The sequence below is a fragment of the Vespula pensylvanica genome, chromosome 17 (genome assembly GCF_014466175.1).
Source record: "Vespula pensylvanica isolate Volc-1 chromosome 17, ASM1446617v1, whole genome shotgun sequence".
Lineage (NCBI taxonomy): Eukaryota > Metazoa > Arthropoda > Insecta > Hymenoptera > Vespidae > Vespula > Vespula pensylvanica.
Window position 1 is genome coordinate 1,821,214 of NC_057701.1, and position 14,936 is coordinate 1,836,149.

The window sequence follows — 14,936 nt, forward strand, 5'->3', positions numbered from 1 at the left end:
CCCTCTCTCTCTTTCTTATATATACAATGACCCACGGTTCAGAATTGGACAAGCCGGTACACATAACTTCCCTCTCTTATCGACGACGCATAAATGCAAAAATCACGATCTAAGCTATAAGTTTTCCCTAACTCGAGATAAAAAACCCTTGACGAGATGTGTGTGGTACTAACGTAGAGGTAGGGTTAAAGGATGAGAGAGAGAGAGAGAGAGAGAGAGAGAGAGAGAGAGAGAGAGAGAGAGAGAAGGGATATTTGAAGATGTAAAGGAAGTCAGAGGTCATTGACACCGAATGCATAGCATCACTTCTTCTTTGTTCGTGATCGAGAACTAGTCACGTTTTTTCGTTTACCATACGAGAAAACTCATGAGATTCAGGGAGAGATAAATAGAGAGAGAAAGAATGAGAGAGAGAGAGAGAGAGAGAGAGAGAGAAAGAGAGAGAGAGAGATTGAAAAAAAAGAGGATGAAGAAAAGTTTGTAGACAATTTTAATAATCAATTACTCCATTTCTCGATATTTCTCGAGCTTATCATTTAGACGTGTAATTTTACAATTCGTAATTTGTAATTCGCAAATAATAATTTTCCGACGTAAATAACAAAAAAAGTAAATAATTAAACAAAACAAATTAGTGTAAAGAAAAAGGAATCGATGAATTTTTGAAATCGACCTACGTAAGTAAAACTTTTGGTCCATCCTGTAGAAAAAGAATGAGAAGATATTACGAGATCGAAGGGAGATCTCTAAATAAGAGAGAGAGAGAGAGAGAGAGAATAATGAAGATATAGAAAGAGAAAAAAATTCGAGTGAAAGATATCGAAACTGATCGAAGAGAGATAGACAAATGGATAGATGGAAATAAAGTCATCCTTTCTTTTTCTATCTCTATCTCTATATCCCTATTTTCATTTCTAACGGAAGAAATAAAAAGATAAATGCAATCTTTTTTTAATCTTGTCTCGGACGGATCTTTACATTTTTTTTTTTTTTTTTTTTTTTTTTTTTGAAATATGTATTACGGGATATATCATATCATTTATGTACACACGTAATCGTACATCCATACATACACATTTACATACATACATAGAGAGATACGTAAAGATACACATATACAAATATATATTCGCATAAGAATATGTTTGTTACCAACCCAACAAGAGAGTGGTCTAACTAAGCGAACCGTAACCAAAGTGATTTCTTTTCGCGGGAGGGAATATATTTCAAGGTACGTGGATATATGCAGGAAGCGACAGTTGGCACGAAAGATTTTAGCATATGTCGAGATCCGTCGAGAGAAACAAGAACGTACCCAACACGTGCATTCGTTCGTTCGTTCGTTCGTTCGTTCGTTCGTTCAAACGAATAAAACGGATGAAGGAATGAATGAATGAATGAATGAACGAACGAACGAACGAATATGCATTCCATTCATGGGAATCATTTTCCATTTTTCTTCGTCCTTTTTCTTTTTATTTATTTATTTATATATTTATTTTTAATTCCCTCGTCTTCTCTCCATTGTCATTAAAATTAATCATGCTGGATGTAACTTAATTAGATTCGATGGGACACATGTTTTTATAGACGATTTTTCTTTCTTTCGTTTTTTATTTTCTTTTTTAAATCATTTTCGAATTTAATCGAAAGGGTCACTTGCTCAAAAAAAAATAAATAAATAAATAAATAAATAAATAAATAAATAGAAATGAAAATAAATAAACGACAGGACGAATTAAATGTCAACATTATCGCGATCAATAAAAACAAATTATCTCGTTTGTTCCATTCAATATTCATTATCCATTCAATAAAACTAAATCGTTTGAATGTAACTCTATGTACGTACACGATATTACGAGTAGACCTATCTAAACGTTAGGCGAAAAAGTTAGACAAAACGTTTAAACGAAACGACCTCCAGAAATATGAACATGAGACTGAGAGGTGAGGAAGGGTTAATTAGCTAATGCATTGCGGAAGGTTAGACGAATGCAAATAAATGAATACAAAGAAATACATTGCTCATTATAATATTCACTATTCTAACAGACACATACATATACACATTTTTACATTAACATACATACATATCACATATTACAGCACAAGGATGTTAGTTCGTAAGCAAGCGATAATAACCGAATTCGTTAGAGTCGTTCCTAACATCGAACAGATTAATGATAGTACGTACGTCAGTGTTCTACTGTGTGTGTGTGTCTATGTGTGTCTATATACAAGATCCAACTAAACCACTGCCCTAAGAAATTTTACTCGCGTGAGTTTTATGAGGCTTGATAACAAAGTCAAGGACAAACATTAAAAGTAAAAGCAACAGTTGTTGCCTTCTAATATGATTTAGATCCAATGTTTTTTTCTTGTCTAACCTTCGACGAATTTCTCAGACTTTATGTAATGTCTCGATTATATCACCATATTCTATGGGAGGGGACATGATATAAACGAAATTAAAACGTTTAGAAACCATTAGAAATATTGTTCTAGTTTCCGAAAGAAATAATCTTCCGAGTAATCCGACAACTTTTTATTAAGTTTAATAAACGAACGAACGTTTAGAATTCATATTAGATATATCGAAATAAATAATGTTGAGAAGCGAAGTAACTTTTTGGCAAAAAAAAAAAAAAAAAAAAAAAAAAAAATGAAGAGAAATGAAGTGCTAATGATAGATATAAATTTCTATTAAGAGTAGATAAAAACGAAAGAACGATTAGAATGAATTAGAAAAATATATCAGTGTTGTGAAAGAAATAATAATTTCATTGTTGTCAACGTTTCTTTTTCGAATAAAAAATTTGATTATTTTAGGATAGACTAGAAAGACATTGATCATAATTATGAAAAAATATAAATAAATAAATAAATAAATAATTCAATAATGATCTTTTTGTTTGTCTTTCTCTTTTCTTTTTACATAGATGAAACAATCGATTAAAAAAAAAAAAAAAAAAAGTTATGATATTGATCGATAGAAAAAAAAAAAACAATCCTAGTTAAATCTTTCAATTCTTTCTCTTTCGACCACCATAGTAGATAGACATATTGTTTCTTCGGGTTAGTAACGGTCCCTCCATTCGAACGTTAATATTAATCAGGTACACGTTCTCGGCCAAGAGAATGTTATTTATGCGAGTCACATGATCGGACCATGAAAGACTACAACGTTTGCGAAGTTAAGGCCGAAGTTGACTGGCTGAAACTGGTTTAGGTTTTTCTTTTCTAGTCAAAAAAGAATAGAGAAGAAAATAAAACAATGGCAGTAACAATAAGAATGATGATGATGATGATGATGATGATGATGATGATGATGATGATGATGATGATGATCGAAACAATAAATAAACAAGTAGATTTAATCGATTGATCGATTGGTCGATTAACAATTTTTTTGTTCGTGATAATATTTCAATAATACTACAGAAACAACTTGAGAGTTGCACAAGCCTTTAAAAATTTCTTTACAATTAAAAATATGTTATCAAGTTACATTTTTTACTAACTAGATTATTATACGAATTAAAATTTATTCTTTGATATACGAAAAAAAAAAAAAAAAAAGAAATGAATAAATAAATGAATAAAAATAATGATAAAGGATAAAAAAAAATAGTAGAAAAAAAATTAAAGAAGATAATAAAGACGAGAACTAAAAAATTATAATCCTTGTGGGAAAAATTGAGACGAAGAAATTGTATAAAAAAATGAAAGAGGAAGAAAAAATTGAAAAAAAAAAAAAAAAAAAGATTAAAAATCAGAGAAAACAGCAGGTGTCGAAGAGAGGAGAGAAGAGAAGAGAAGAAAGGGACTCTCGTAAAGGACAAAAAGTCGTTCCAGGCTCGTGAACCTCGAGCGGATTTAACAGGCGGAAAAGCTTATGCAGAATTTCGAGGCATCGCATTTCCTCGACGAGTCGCAAAGCGGAACGTCCAACTCTCTTTTTCTTTCTCTCTCTCTCTCTCTTTTTTTCTTTTAAAAACGGTACGTTCCTGTGCCGGTACTTATTTTCTCGCATGAAAGCCATCAAAGTAATAGTAAAGGAAATAGAAGCGATACTTGATCATTTTCAAATATATCAATGTATTTATAAAATTGCTAGATTAATTTTAATTTCAATATGATTTTGAAAAGACTGTCGGAATTTTAATCAAAATTTTTATCTCGTTTCGACTGATTATTTTGGATTATTCTGGATAACTAGATATGTGCATTTACTAATAAACTATATTCGATTATTTTCTTCATAAATTTTCAATTCGATTTGAACATTGTTAGTGTTTCGAAGCGTTTGGATCAAAACGTTAATTTTATTCTCGTTGATTATTATTTCTAATTATTGCGAATACAAAAAGCTATTTTCTTTTTCTTCGATTAAATTAAAAAAAAAAAAAAAAAAAAAAAAAAAAAGGAAAGAAAGAAAGAAAAATTGTGAACAATAACTTGGTTAAATTAGAAAATTCTAATATTATGTTAATCAAAGTAAGTATCTCTATTAACACTTTCTATTCTCTTTTATTCTATTGTTATATTGACAAAACATAGATCGATCCAACGGAAAGTACTGTGCAATATGTAAAAGAACGTTGTCGTGTCAGGTGTTCTCGACATTGTTTAACGAAACAATAATACTGACGCATCTATTGATATTCCGATCATTTCGAAGTAAGTAATCGAAGGACGTTTTACTATACGTAAACGTTTTTTATAACGTTTGAAAGAAAGATAAAATAGCTATGTACATATGTATATATAATATATACATATACATATACATATATATATATATACACATATATATTCTTTTCTTAATCACCGACATAAAAAGTAGAACAGAAAACAGAGTAATATCAATATTTTGTTCATGCAAACACTGCATCACGATTTATTTTCTAGGTTATGTTTACGTTATCTAAAAGGGTGCGATACGAAAATTTTTATACGATATATTCGATGATGAAAAAAGTGCGATACGTATAATTATTCCCTTTCAAAATATTCTTACAACAAAAATCTCGATTATCTAACGCTACTTTCCGATATCTCGTCTTGGAAAATTCTTTCTTTCTTTTTTTTTTTTCTTCTTCGACAAGAAAACAAGATGAAGATGTATCAAAATGTCCGACAATCGTCAACATCTTTTTCACGAATATTCAAATCAAAATTTGTCACGTTTTTTTTTTCTTTTTGCAGAAAAAATATTACTTCATCGAAATTAAACAAGCATCGAATTATTCGGATGAATATTATCGAATATGAAAATCGTCCTGTTTTTTCTTTTTCTTCTTTTTTAGAAATAATTCCTCAAAAATTAATTTAAAGCCCTTGCTGTTTTAAGAATTCGTCGATATAAAAATAAATTGGTTTCTTTCGATCGAGAAAAGGAATTCAATCAAGGAGGACGATTCTGTACTTTTACATTAGTTTCTTAGAAAATGGATAAACCTCGGGAAAGGTTGATCCTCTGACGATCTAAGAAGAGAATCCAAGAAAGAAGGGAGGAAAAAAAAATAAGAGAAAGAAAACTGGTAACGTTTCCGTGAGAAAATAGACGAGACGAGACGAGACGAGAAGAGAAGAGAAGAGAAGAGAAAAGAAGAGACGAGAAGTCGATAAAGAATGGCGGGAAGTGGTACTCTCGAGGATTCTCACACAACTTAGTATTAGAAAGAAAAGAAAAATATATAACATAGACTCTTGTATGATTATAAGAATTTACTACTAGAATTGTATTCTAGTATGTCGTTTATTAAAAAAAATCTAAGGAATTTTCACAAACACGAATATTCATTTTTTATTGATTATTCATAGTACGTAAAAGTATGCATGACGAATAATTCGATAATTTGTTATTTTAATTATTTAGTAGTTAAATCCGTTAAATCTGTAAGATTAGATCGCTCTTTTTTATTATTTTTTTTTTCTTTGATATATATGTATATATATATATATGTATCTGTAATATTCTAAATAAATATTAATTTATTACATTATGTAGTAAAGCGTACTATACTTTAATAATGTAATACGAAAGCATAAATAGTGAACGTTATAAATACCAAACAATATAAAAATACTAAGTAATGCAATATAGCTATATAATAAAGTATAAATAAGAAATAAACAATAAAAAATTAATTAAATAAATATCAGTTAGATTAGAATTCGTATCTCTAGATAAATAAAATAAATAAAAGTAGTTTCATTAAAGGGACGTGGCAGGAAAATCCGGTGTGCTTCCTCGACCGATAAATTTGCATCGTGGGACGAATATTTATATATACCTATATAAATACATACATACATACATACATACATACATATATATATATTATATATATATAATATATATGTAATGTAATGTAATATACACATACATACATGTACATACATAGAATAAAACGGCCGGTTAACGGACACTCGCGCATGCGTGCAACAGAGCACGGTTAGTTCGCGATGAGAATCTAGGCTAGTCAGCTGCAACCGGGATGCAAGTGACTAGTGGTCTCACCTCGTAGGCCAGTTGCACTCGGTGCTTCTAACGTGTCGCGAGAGAGAAACGAATACAACCAACTTCTTCTACGATTTCGCGATCGATTTTTTATCTTTGGTTATTTTCTTCTTCTTCTTCTTCTTCTTAATCTTATTATTAATTCTTATTAATAATTAGTTAAATCATAAACGTTAAATTACATTTGAGATTATATATATTGAGAAAAGAAAAAAAAAATTAATAACGTTAAATAAAAAAAATTAAGTTTGATAAAAAATTCATATGAACGTGAAATTACGTTTGAAATATATACATGTGTATATATAAAATTTTTTTAACGTGAAGTTTCATTATTTGTGTTTAGTGTATGTGTTTAGCTTATATAGCTTCTATATAGAGAAACATATATATTACATATTATGCATGCATGCATACATATATATCGTACATACGAATACATTAAAAAAAAAGAAGGAAATTAACTTCTATCACAACTTTCGCTAAATTTGCTAAAACGATAGATCGATCGATCTCGAAGGAGTCTAGATCGATTAGAAAATCGAGATTAAGATTTTTCTTCTACGTCATCGTTTCCTACGAATCGGATGATATTATCGAGAACCAATCGTGCGAAGGTTTATTTTTCTTTGGTTTGTATAATTTAGAAAGTTAATTTCATTGTTCTTTTTTTTTTCTTTTTTTTTTTTTTTTTTAAATATTGAGCATAGAAAAATCTGAAATGATCTGAATTTTATAACGGTACAAAAATGATCATAATTATTATTATCAAAAATGCTGACGACTGCCAAACAACTATCATGATTAAAAATGATTATAATAATTATCACAAAATCATCATGATCGATTGGAAATGATCATAATAATTGTCACATAATCTTCGTTCTCATAAAATTTTATCAGATTAACAATCACACGATCATTACCATCGGATATTTAATCGCAATAATAATCGACATTGACAACTATCATTATCATAAACAAGTATAATAATTATTAAACTATCCTCGTGATCAGAAATTATATTGAGATATGAATAATTTTTAACAGTATTAACTATTACATAATAATTTTCATATATTCTTATTCAATTATTACGATCATTAAGATCGCTATAATTATAACGATATAACTATAATAATTTCTACTTAAAACAATCGAGATCTTCGATTTCAGACACCTTGTATATAAAAAAGAAAAAAAGACTGTCTCGATATATATATATATAATTCGATTATATCGATTAATTCACAATCGAACGAGATGGATATCGATAACGACAGAGACAGATAAAGAAAAAGAGAGAGAGAGAGAGAAAGAGAGACTTTTCTGGTTATCGATAGTCGTGCGAATGCGCAAAGGCAAAACGATATCTCGTTTGCGAGATATTCCGCGCATGCGTAGAAATATAAAAGCACCCCAGCTGGGTTTAGTACACGTCCACACCCCCGACGACAAAGAGACTATGTCCGACTATCGATCGTCTTGCTAATATACTAAGGACATTTAAACCCGACATCAAACCAAAGACGCCATCGTACGCGAGACTCGAATGTAAAATAATTATTAGTCATCAGAAATCATGTGATCCTTAAATACTATACGTCTTACGTGTAAATACTTCGTTTTTTATTTTCGTGAACTTAAATACTCAAATATAATTTGTTTCTATTAACAATGAGAGACTTAACCAATCAGTAAGTACGCAATGTTAAAATAATACTAATATTAATTTTCTTTTTCTACTTACGAATAAACAAGGCTTTCCTATTTTTATTCTAATAATTATTGAATAAGTCGATCGAATGAATGATACGATATGAAAGGTTGATGTTGTAAGAGCGTTGATTAGTTCGTGAATTAAATTGCTTAGTTCAATCGGAAGAAAAAGACAAACGAAAGATGGAACGTACGGAATGTATATATATCTGTGTGTATCCGTGTATAATCTGTTATATCGGGTAAACCTTCTAATCAATTTTTTTCTGCTATCACATGAATCCTATCACTGTCGCGATGATCTCTATTAACTACTGTGTATGCACTAACTTTTTTTATATATTAGACGCGTGAATTGCAAATTACGACGATAATTTGTCTTTTAATATTTACCATAACAGCTGTTATAGTGATAGATCGTTGTTAACATATCAATGTTTCTAAATATATAAGTGATTCATTGAAGAATATAAATAATAAATTAATCAGACGTTTATCTAAACACAATCATTAATATAAAAATTATACTAATTTCGAAACATATGATCGATTCGAGATATATTATTCCCAGCGAATAACGAACGATTTTTATAACGAATTTCTATTTTAATATTTTACTCAACAAATCGATCCTATTAATAACAGTTTATAACTCACAAACATAAAAAATATAAATAATAAATCAATTACGTACGTACATATATACATACATACATATATACATACATACATACATATAGAATGTAAACGTAATTACAATAAAAAATTTAGAAATATTATATGATTACATTATCGAGATATCGATTCCTTTGAAATATAAGTGAATGAATTTCTCTGAATGATCGATATAAAATTGCACAAAGTAAAATGAGTAATAGGAGAATCGAATGTGCAATCGGTGTCTTTCTTCCTCTCTCTCTTTCTCTCTCTCTCTCTCTCTCTTGTTCAGAATAGTTCATCGTGGAAGTAGGTCAGGGAAAGGCGTGTGCACGTTCGAGCTCTCGAACTCGTACTACCTGTCCGCTAGGATACGTACACAAGAAAGAGAAAGAGAAAGAGAAAGAGAAAGAGAAAGAGAAAGAGCTCTTGCTTGCTTGCTTGCTTACTTCGTTGCTTGGTTGCTTGGTTGCTTGCTTGCAGAAGTGAACGCACGAGTAATTCTCAGCCATTCAAACCTGACGATATGCTGTTAATACTAAGAACTGGTTTTCGTTTTAACTATATATTTATCATCTGTTTAAAAAGAAAATCTATAATCAAATAAACGAAATGAACGAATGTTTGTGTTAAAGTTCAATTAGGTTGAATTAGGTTCAAATAGGTCGATTAATGAATTAACTTTTGAATATACAGTTACACGTACACATTAAATGCTATATTATAAAATATTAATAATATTAATATTGTACGATATTAATTTTATTAATATTATATTTCGTTAAAAAAAAAAAAAAAAAAAAAAAAAAAAAAAACCTATCTTGAATTCACAAGAAAAATCTAATTTTTTGTTTCTTTCTCAACGATATTAAATTTCCAATGAAAATTTTCATATGTGAATGAACGTCGAAATAAAATTCATCAATGGCACGGTAATACTTAACATATTTACACCGACGTGTATATATATATATATATATATATATATATATATTTATCTCACACTGATATGCGAGATACATAGATACAATATGATTATCACTAAATTACTATGTGTACGTACAAATGAAGGTTCATCGGATAGACATTAACTTTGATGATATACTACTGCGAATAATCGACGAGTTATCGGTTTATTAAGAAATAAGAAATGAGAGAGAGAGAGAGAAAAGAAAAAGAGAAAGAAAAAAGAGAGAGAGTGTTTATGAGAGAGACTAAGCAAACTATCGAGTTTCTCGAACGTGATCGATGAGTGGACACGAACGATCTTTCATCATTGTTTAACGAAAGAAAGAAAGAAAAAAAGAAAGAAAGAAAGACAAAGAGAGAGAAGAAAAGAGAAAGAGAGAGTTGGAAAACGTTAACATGACCATCATAAAATGTCGTGCAACCATAAACGGCGGATGCATATTGTAAAGCTCGAGCAGGTGCATATGTGCCTTTTCTCTCTCTCTCTCTCTCTCTCTCTCTCTCTCTCTCTCTCTCTCTCTCTCTCTCTCTCTCTCTCTCTCTATCTCTTTCTCACTAGTTATTTCTTTTCTCTTCTCTCCTCTTCTCGTCCTCCTCTTCTTCATCCTCCTCTTCTTCTCGCGAGAGTACCTCTCTTTGTCCGTTTGCGATCTCCTCTCGTACCTTGTTCGTCGAGAATTACGATCGTACCGGATTCTCTTACGACCGACTTAAATTACGTCAATCAGAATGGATTCTCTCTCTTTCTCTCTTATAAGGAGACAGAGAGATAGATAGATGAATAAATAGATAGATAGATAGATAGATAGATAGATAGAAAGAGCGGAGATATATATTATTTTCTAACGATAAATTGTCATTGATCTTAATTCAATATAATAAACGATTAATGATGATCTTCTAATTATACGTATTATTACGTAATAAACCAAATATCGTTTAATTCCTCACTTAAATCACTCTTACACTATTCTCTTACACTATCATAATCGTAGATTCCAACGTTTCGCATCTAAACGATCTAATTATAAATACGAAGTACGCCAACTTACTATTACGAATATTCTCCTTCGTTAATCTTCCAATTTAGGTCGTAATCTCTCAAATACGATCGATCCTCGTTAGATTTAAATCCATAAACGATGTAATATATAACTTAACCATCTGATTAGAGATATTAATTACGCAGACGCATTTATTACTAATATTTTCTTTCCCTATGATCTTTTAACCAATATCCTAATCTTATATATACCCATCGAATTATCATTCGTTTTACGAATATAATAATATTTTACGATAATAATATTAACGTAATATAAAACTTCGAATCACTTTTATAAACATTATAGTACTTACTCACGTTAATTTGCGTCGAAATTTGACTTGTTATATCACACTGATTTGTTATAAAATCTTCTTACGAACTTACTACGACGACGTTCTCACTTATACTGCGAGTTACCTCGTACTATAACAATCTGTTACCCAGAATTCTATATCGGAGTATGTATACATGTATCCATTATCTAAATTCTCTCAAGTCACCTCTAACAGCGAGTACGGTTTAGAAAAAAAAACAACAATAACATACACGTGGATAATATCTAAAGTATCTCTATCACCTCTATTTGACTTTTTCTTCTTTTGCTCTCTCTCTCTCTCTCTCTCTCTCTCTCTCTCTCTCTCTCTCTCTCTCTCTCTCTTTCTTTTTGTCTCTTTTCTCTCTTCGATTCATTCATTCGTTCGTTCGTTCGTTGTCTCTCTCTCTTTCTCTCCTTCTCTCTTTTTCTGTCTTCACCTCTCCTTACGAATCTACGAACTAATTTCCAAAATAAAAACACGTAACGACGTGTTATATCTACGCATCGGTTTTAATAACCAATGCAAAAATATATACGATGTAGAAGCACACAATTAACAAGGGATTAATTTAATTTAATACGAATTACGCGAAAATATATATGCTGTTTTAATTAAACCACTAATGTAATTGAATGAATATCATTAAAACAAAAGCATCACACACATATATATATATATATATAAATTATCTTATTACGTAATTAAACAATTGCATACAAAACATACATACAAAAAAAAAAAAAAAAGAAAAAAACAGAGACAAAGATATACCTTTCTCATTGTGAAACGAAAGATGTGCTCGAAAGAAAAGATTAAAAAATAAAGAAAAATGAAAAAGCTCTAATAACAATGAAATACATAATAGTTCAGAGTGAGTGCACATACATTTTCCATAGGATATACCGAACGTTAAGTTGGTTTCATACCGGAAACGAACTGCATTCCAACACATCCGTGCAACGGCACATTGGACAACAATGCCAACAATTTCTCTCTCTTTCTCTCTCTTACGCACACACACGTACAAATACATACATATACACATACACATGCATACGAATATGCGTAGATACATCCGTATATACACATATACGTTATGCGTACATACATACATACATACATACATACATACATATATACATATTATACATGATGCATACATCATACATATATATATATATATATACACATATTATACATGCATGCATATATCATACATATATATATATATATGTATGTATGTATTTAGATATACATCATACATATACGCATTTAAAAAACACAAGTTACGAAAGAGACAGAGGCACACGTTGCGTTTACGTAGAGTTGTTTACAAAACATAAACGAACGCGCGTAGCAAAGGAAGGAAAGCATATGCGTGTGGCGCGTGTCGAGTCACTGATTAGCGAACAGCTAAAACGTGAGTCTTTGCACATGCACGTTTAGTAGCGCCCATTGTGTAAGTACCGATAGAAAGAAAATGACTTCAGAACTAACGTAAGTACTTACGGACGTATGTCTGTCTCTCTTTCTCTCTCTCTCTCTCTCTCTTTCTCCTTCTCTTTATTCTCTTATCGATTATTTTCCAACGAACGAGAAAAACGATAGGACGAGAAAAACTGTTTTACAACGCCAATACTTCGTTTTTGCAAACGTTTAACAATATACTATTCCTGTATATGTATATACATGTACATCTTTATGAATTTATTTTCTCTATCATAGAATGTTAATAATAATAAATCAATTTAAATTTGTTTAATCGACCTATTGAAGGTAACATTTTTATTATAAAATTGTTCTTTTTCATTTGAATGTTCAGAGCGTCTTAGAAGAATAAGATAGAGTTTGGCTAATTCATTATATATATATATATATAGACTAATTTTTTTCCCGTTATTCGTCGACTGATTCATTCTTAATTTTTGTCAATTTTCTTGTTTGGTTTTTGTTTAATTAATTGCATATTTTATTGGCTAATGTTCGATGTCGTAGGGCTCGTCTGACGATGCAGGATAGGAACGTTGACGTTCAAGAGGGCATAAGATTTCGGAGCGTTCGCAGAAGGCTCTTTCAAGAGGACGAAGAAATAGGAGGTGGTCGAACGCGTGATTTAAACACTGGCATTGAGGACAACGTTGCTAATTGCTTCTTCGAGGAGGTCCGCAAACATCGAGAAGAGGTAAAGAAAAAGAAAAAGAAAAAAAGAAACCATTAAAATGTAATGCGGTAGAACGTCGAAGTTAAACATTAAAAAAAAGAAAAGAAAGAAAGAAAGAAAAGAACACGAAAATTGGATTCCAAAAAAAAAAAAAGAAAAAAAAAATAATTTCTGCTCTTAAAACCTTCCTTCTAATCGCTTCTAATCGTTTCCCTAATCGTAAAAAATTTCTTTCTTTCATAATCGAGTAAAAATATAACAGATTACTTTTTGCATGGATTTTTCATCCTAACTAAATCTAATTAATAATCCACGTATATTGCTTAAAAAGAAAAACAACAAAATGAAAAGAAAAAGTCGTAAGTAAAAAGTGCTTTATCTCTCTTTAATACAATTTTAATCAACGTTCTACCGATCCAATAAATGATATATATAATCATTGTTATCCCATTTGCTTACATACGTACATACATAATAGATAACATACATAACCAATTAAAAAAACAAAACAAAAAAATCTCAATTGGTATAAAAAGGGAGAAAAAATTCGAACTCGTTAAATATCGCAGGCTAAAAAAAGATGGAACTTCGATTTCGAGAAGGAAATACCTCTGCCAGGTAATTACCAATGGGTAAAACTCGACCGAGATGGGAACGAAATTCCAATGATCACGGAAGCTCAGAACAAAACTGAGAAGATGGAAAAGAATAAGAATGACGTTGAGGAGGAGGAGGAGGAGGAGGAGGAGGAGAAGGAAGAGGAAGAGGAAGAAGAAGAGAAGAAGGAGAAGAAGAGAGAAAAAGAGAAGGATAAGGAGGAAGAGGAGGAATCACCGGAAGAGAAAGAAGTTGATGGGGACGATAAAGCTGACTCGAGAAGGCAAAAAGATCGAAATAATTCTCGCATAGTCGACGTCTTATGATGAACTACTCCAACTGCGAAAAATGAGCCATCGTGATATTACTCGTATTTCTAAGAAAGAAAGTGTGAGATAGAAATAGAGAGAGAGAGAGAGAGAGAGAGAGAGAGAGAAAGAGAGAGAGAGAGAGAGAGAGAGAAAGAGAGAGAGAGAGAGAGAGAAAGAAAAAAGAAAAACAAACCAAAAGAAAATTTTTTAATTGATATTAAAAAATGTTTGAAATTCTTTTTTCTTTTCATACATTTTTATAGAATCATTATTATTATTATTATTATTATTATTATTATTTCTGCTTTTAATTCACAAAGATTAAAAAATTAATATTGAAGAATATTGGTTGATAGTATATATATATATATATTTTTTTTTTCTTCATAAATTTTCATAAGCATTATTATTATTACTATTATTGCTACTATTTTTTTTTAAAACCACAAAAAAATGATTAATATTAAAAAATAGTCAAAAGTTTTAGTAGGATTATTATTATTATTATTATTATTATTATTATTATTATTATTATTATTATTATTTGTTTTGAATTTACTAAAACTGACTGAAAATTATTTTTATCGTATTTTCGACTGAAAATATTAATGGATCTTTTTTGTTTTTT

At 30.1% G+C, this 14,936-nt stretch overlaps 1 protein-coding gene across 5 annotated transcripts in view; it reads left to right on the top strand.

Annotated features, from left to right (window-relative positions):
- LOC122635288 (histone H3.v1-like) overlaps positions 1-14,475 on the top strand; it is a 21,146-nt gene extending 6,671 nt beyond the window's left edge. Inside the window, exons 1-3 of one of the 5 annotated variants that reach the window (XM_043825332.1) lie at positions 6,491-6,628; positions 13,235-13,421; positions 13,970-14,475. In XM_043825332.1, the coding sequence (XP_043681267.1) occupies positions 13,248-13,421; positions 13,970-14,323 (528 nt within the window). In that variant the 5' untranslated portion in view covers positions 6,491-6,628; positions 13,235-13,247 and the 3' untranslated portion in view covers positions 14,324-14,475. Of the gene's footprint in view, positions 1-6,490; positions 6,629-6,757; positions 7,162-7,794; positions 8,227-13,234; positions 13,422-13,969 lie in introns of those variants that run through there. The other 4 variants (XM_043825333.1, XM_043825331.1, XM_043825329.1 and 1 more) reach the window with 4 other exon arrangements.
- Positions 14,476-14,936: the final 461 nt, after the last annotated feature.